Source organism: Entelurus aequoreus, linkage group LG19, assembly GCF_033978785.1.
Source record: "Entelurus aequoreus isolate RoL-2023_Sb linkage group LG19, RoL_Eaeq_v1.1, whole genome shotgun sequence".
NCBI classification, from domain to species: Eukaryota; Metazoa; Chordata; class Actinopteri; order Syngnathiformes; family Syngnathidae; genus Entelurus; species Entelurus aequoreus.
The window spans coordinates 50,425,210-50,431,209 of record NC_084749.1 but is presented as its reverse complement, the minus strand read 5'-3'; the positions used below and the strand labels follow the sequence as shown (position 1 = coordinate 50,431,209).

The 6,000-nt window shown below is 27.1% G+C and overlaps 1 protein-coding gene across 1 annotated transcript in view; it reads left to right on the top strand.

Annotated features, from left to right (window-relative positions):
• Window positions 1-1,784: 1,784 nt before the first annotated feature.
• The window catches only part of LOC133634980 (tubulin polyglutamylase TTLL7-like), a 120,647-nt gene continuing 116,431 nt past the window's right edge, over window positions 1,785-6,000 (top strand). The window contains exon 1 of the mRNA XM_062027640.1: window positions 1,785-2,015. Within this exon, the coding sequence (XP_061883624.1) occupies window positions 1,785-2,015 (231 nt within the window). The remainder of the gene's footprint in view (window positions 2,016-6,000) is intronic.

The following is a 6,000-nucleotide window of genomic DNA, read 5'->3' as shown; positions in this document are numbered from 1 at the left end:
GTAAACATTGTTGTTTTAATTGAGATATTAAACGTAAACATTGGTTAATTGAGATATTAAAAGTAAACATTAGTTTAATTGAGAATATAAACCTAATCATTGTTTTAATTGAGATATTAAACGTAAACATTGGTTTAATTGAGATATTAAACGTAAACATTGTTTTAATTGAGATATTAAACGTAAACATTGTTTTAATTGGGATATTAAACGTAAACATTGGTTTAATTGAGATATTAAACGTAAACATTGTTTTAATTGAGATATTAAACGTAAACATTGTTTTAATTGAGATATTAAACGTGAACATTGTTTTAATTGGGATATTAAACGTAAACATTGGTTTAATTGGGATATTAAACGTAAACATTGTTTTAATTGGGATATTAAACGTAAACATTGGTTTAATTGAGATATTAAACGTAAACATTGTTTTAATTGGGATATTAAAGGTAAACATTATTGTTTTAATTGAGATATTAAATGTAAACGTTGTTTTAATTGGGATATTAAAGGTAAACATTATTGTTTTAATTGAGATATTAAACATAAACATTGTTTTAATTGGGATGTTAAAAGTAAACATTGTTTTAATTGGGATATTAAAGGTAAACATTGTTTTAATTGAGATATTAAACGTAAACATTGTTTTAATTGAGATATTAAACGTAAACATTGTTTTAATTGGGATATTAAACGTAAACATTGTTTTAATTGAGATATTAAACGTAAACATTGTTTTAATTGGGATATTAAACGTAAACATTGTTTTAATTGGGATATTAAACGTAAACATTGGTTTAATTGAGATATTAAATGTAAACATTGTTTTAATTGGGATATTAAAGGTAAACATTATTGTTTTAATTGAGATATTAAATGTAAACATTGTTTTAATTGGGATATTAAAGGTAAACATTATTGTTTTAATGAGATATTAAACATAAACATTGTTTTAATTGGGATGTTAAAAGTAAACATTGTTTTAATTGGGATATTAAAGGTAAACATTGTTTTAATTGAGATATTAAACATAAACATTGTTTTAATTGAGATATTAAACGTAAACATTGTTTTAATTTAGATATTAAACGTAAACATTGTTTTAATTGGGATATTAAACGTAAACATTGTTTTAATTTAGATATTAAACGTAAACATTGTTTTAATTGGGATATTAAACGTAAACATTGTTTTAATTGGGATATTAAACGTAAACATTGTTTTAATTGGGATATTAAAGGTAAACATTGTTGTTTTAATTGAGATATTAAACATAAACATTGTTTTAATTGGGATGTTAAAAGTAAACATTGTTTTAATTGAGATATTAAACATAAACATTGTTTTAATTGGGATATTAAAGGTAAACATTGTTGTTTTAATTGAGATATTAAATGTAAACGTTGTTTTAATTGGGATATTAAAGGTAAACATTATTGTTTTAATTGAGATATTAAACATAAACATTGTTTTAATTGGGATATTAAAGGTAAACATTGTTTTAATTGAGATATTAAATGTAAATGTTGCCATAGTTCCAGTGAATTAGAGAAAGTGTTTAGCAAGTTGAAATGTCCTGATGAGAAATAGAAGTCCCATTCATCATCACGGACCCCGACTTAAACAACTTATTGGGGTGTTACCATTTAGTGGTCAATTGTACGGAATATGTACTTCACTGTGCAAACTACTAATACAAGTCTCAATCAATCAATCAATGGTAGTTGATGATCTTCTTGTGGACATATTTCAAGACCTTCCATTTCCCCCCCGGAGGATTAATGTGTCTCTGCAGGATCTCTCTAGTCCGGAACTGTGAGAAGCTTCCGGCCCAGGACCACTTCATCGTGCAGGAGTACCTGGACAAGCCCTTCCTGATGGAGGGCTACAAGTTTGACCTGCGCATCTACGTCCTCCTCACTTCCTGCGACCCCCTGCGCATCTTCCTCTACGACGACGGCCTGGTGCGTATGGGCACCGAGAAGTACCACGCCCCCAGCGAGGACAACCTGGTGAGAATCCTGCTTTCACCCCCCCCAGCCCTAAGCCCGTGCCTTGGGTCTCAGTCATTCTAGTATGAGAAATAACTTTGTATTTTTTACTTTCATCTCATCTTTAGATTAACTTCAAAACTTTATAGGTTTAATTGAGATATTAAACGTAATTATTATTGGTTTAATTGAGATATTAAAAGTAAATATTATTGTTTTAATTCAGATATTAAAATAAACATTATTGGTTTAATTGAGGTTTTAAATGTAAACATTATTGGTTTAATTGAGATATTAAACATAAACATTATTGGTTTAATTGGAATATTAAACGTAAACATTGTTGTTTTAATTTAGGTATTAAACGTAAACATTATTGTTTTTATTGAGATAGTAAACATAAATATTATAGTTTTAATTGAGATATTAAATGTAAACATTATTGTTTTAATTGAGATAATAAACATAAACATTATTGTTTTAATTCAGATATTAAAAGTAAACATTATAGTTTTAATTCAGATATTAAAAGTAAACATTATTGGTTTAATTGAGATATTAAACCTAAACATTATTGGTTTAATTGAGATATTGAAAGTAAACATTATTGGTTTAATTGGAATATTAAACGTAAACATTGTTGTTTTAATTGAGATATAAAACATAAACATTATTGTTTTAATTGAGATATAAAACATAAACATTATTGTTTTAATTGAGATATTAAACATAAACATTGGTTTAATTGGGATATTAAACGTAAACATTATTGTTTTAATTGAGATATTAAACGTAAACAATATTGTTTTAATTAAGATGTTAAAAGTAAACATTGTTGTTTTAATTCAGATATTAAAAGTAAACATTATTGTTTTAATTGAGATATTAAAAGTAAACATTATAGTTTTAATTGAGATATTAAAAGTAAACATTATTGTTTTAATTGAGATATTAAAAGTAAACATTATTGTTTTGATTAAGATATTAAAAGTAAACATTATAGTTTTAATTGAGATATTAAAAGTAAACATTATTGGTTGGTTTAATTGAGATCTGAAGCTGATTTAGAGATTTAATATATTTTAATAATACACATTATCTTACTTTTACCACTTTATGAGTGGGGTCCTTTTGGATACCTAATAAAAAATTGTTTAAAGTGTTATTGCTCTAAAAATAATAATCATTCAAATGAATGTTGTTATGAATTATTGACATATTTAAGGCTCCACACACTTCACATCTAATATTACACTTTGAAAAATTATTTATGTGAAAATATTTCATATTTTGTGTGTTTTTCATATAAATTAAACAAGGTTTTCTTTGAAAAAAGCGTATAAACAAAAATAAATCAAAAATAATAAAAACATATATTTACGGACATATCTGAAGCTGATTTAGAGATTTAATATATTTTAATAATACATATTATCTTATTTTTACCACTTTTATGAGTGGGGCACTTTTGGATGAATAAAAAATGTTTTTAAACTGTTATTGCTCTAAAAATAATAAATGAAAATCAATGTTGTTATTAATTATTGACATATTTAAGGCTCCAATTACTTCACATCTAATATTACACTTTGAAATATTTTTGGGTGATTTTTAGGTGAGAATATTTCATATTTTGTGTTTTTCATATAAATTAAACAAGGTTTTCTTTGACAAAAAGGGTAAAAACATTTAAAAAAATACAAATGTATAATTTACAGATAGATGTGAAGCTGATATTTTAATAATACATATTATCTTATTTTTAAAATTTTTATGAGTGGGGCTCTTTTGGATACCTAATAACTATTTTTTTTAACTGTTATTGCTCTAAAAATAATAATAATTAAAATCAATGTTGTTATGAATTATTGACATATTTAAGGCTCCACTTACTTCACATCTAATATTACATTTTTAAATATTTTTGGGTGATTTTTAGGTGAGAATATTTCATATTTTGTGTTTTTCATATAAATAAAACAAGGTTTTCTTTGACAAAAAGGGTATAAAACATAAAATAATAATAATAAAAAAACGTATAATTTACGAATAGATTTAAAGTTGATCTAGAGATTTAATATATTTTAATAATACATATGTAATTTTTAACACTTTTATAAGTGGGGCACTTTTGGATACCCAATAACTATTTTTTTAAACTGTTATTGCTCTAAAAATAATAATAATAAAAATCAATGTTGTTATGAATTATTGACATATTGAAGACTCCAATTACTTCACATCTAATATTACACTTTGAAATATTTTTGGGTCATTTTTAGGTGAGAATTTTTCATATTTTGTGTTTTTCATATCAATTAAACAAGGTTTTCATATAAATTAAACAAGGTTTTCTTTGACAAAAAGGGTAAAAACATTTTAAAAAGTACAAAATACAAATGTATAATTTACAGATAGATGTGAAGCTGATATTTTAATAATACATATTATCTTATTTTTAACACTTTTATGAGTGGGGCTCTTTTGGATACCTAATAACCTTTTTTTAAACTGTTGTTGCTCTAAAAATAATAATAATAAAAATCAATGTTGTTATGAATTATTAACATATTTAAGGCTCCAATTACTTCACATCTAATATTACATTTTTAAATATTTTTGGGTGATTTTTAGGTGAGAATATTTCATATTTTGTGTTTTTCATATAAATAAAACAAGGTTTTCTTTGACAAAAAGGGTATAATACATAAAATAATAATAATAAAAATGTATAATTTACGAATAGATTTAAAGTTGATCTAGAGATTTAATATATTTTAATAATACATATTATCTAATTTTTAACAGTTTTATGGGTGGGGCACTTTTGGATACCCAATAATATTTTTTTTACAAACTGTTATTGCTAAAAAAAAATAATAATAATTAAAATCAATGTTGTTATGAATTATTGACATATTTCATTTCATTGAACATTTTAGGGGAAAACAATCGCCATCAAACTAAGTTTTCTTTGACAAAAGAACAATTTGAAGTGTATTTGAAGGTATAGATCTATAATAATTAATATTAATATACAGCAATATTAATATACAGCATGTGGCCACATTCCTGGGAGGATCTCGCGTGAGAGGAAGGAGGGTTAATCATTTTGCAATGCAGTCTGCTGAAAATGATGGAAAGCACCACTCCACATAGCCACCGGCGCTTTTTTTGAAGTTGGAATTGCCACTAAAGTCATTTAAAGATATTCTTCACTCTGCTGCCATCTGGTGGTTGAAGTGGATAGTGTATCCCCCAATTTGTCACGTTTCATGTGTCAGGTAAACCGCGACAAATGAATCCCCTTCCTACTGTACAACTTATTATGATCACTTTTGGGTCCCGCGGACCTTGAACATTGAGGGGGTGACACTAGTGTTGTTTTGTGTGTTTGTGTTGTTGCTGACTGCCATGGTGTTGTTTTGTGTGTTTGTGTTGTAGCTGACTGCCATGGTGTTGTTTTGTGTGTTTGTGTTGTTGCTGACTGCCATGGTGTTGTTTTGTGTGTTTGTGTTGTTGCTGACTGCCATGGTGTTGTTTTGTGTGTTTGTGTTGTTGCTGACTGCCATGGTGTTGTTTTGTGTGTTTGTGTTGTTGCTGACTGCCATGGTGTTGTTTTGTGTGTTTGTGTTGTTGATGACTGCCATGGTGTTGTTTTGTGTGTTTGTGTTGTTGCTGACTGCCATGGTGTTGTTTTGTGTGTTTGTGTTGTTGCTGACTGCCATGGTGTTGTTTTGTGTGTTTGTGTTGTTGATGACTGCCATGGTGTTGTTTTGTGTGTTTGTGTTGTTGCTGACTGCCATGGTGTTGTTTTGTGTGTTTGTGTTGTTGATGACTGCCATGGTGTTGTTTTGTGTGTTTGTGTTGTTGCTGACTGCCATGGTGTTGTTTTGTGTGTTTGTGTTGTTGCTGACTGCCATGGTGTTGTTTTGTGTGTTTGTGTTGTTGCTGACTGCCATGGTGTTGTTTTGTGTGTTTGTGTTGTTGCTGACTGCCATGGTGC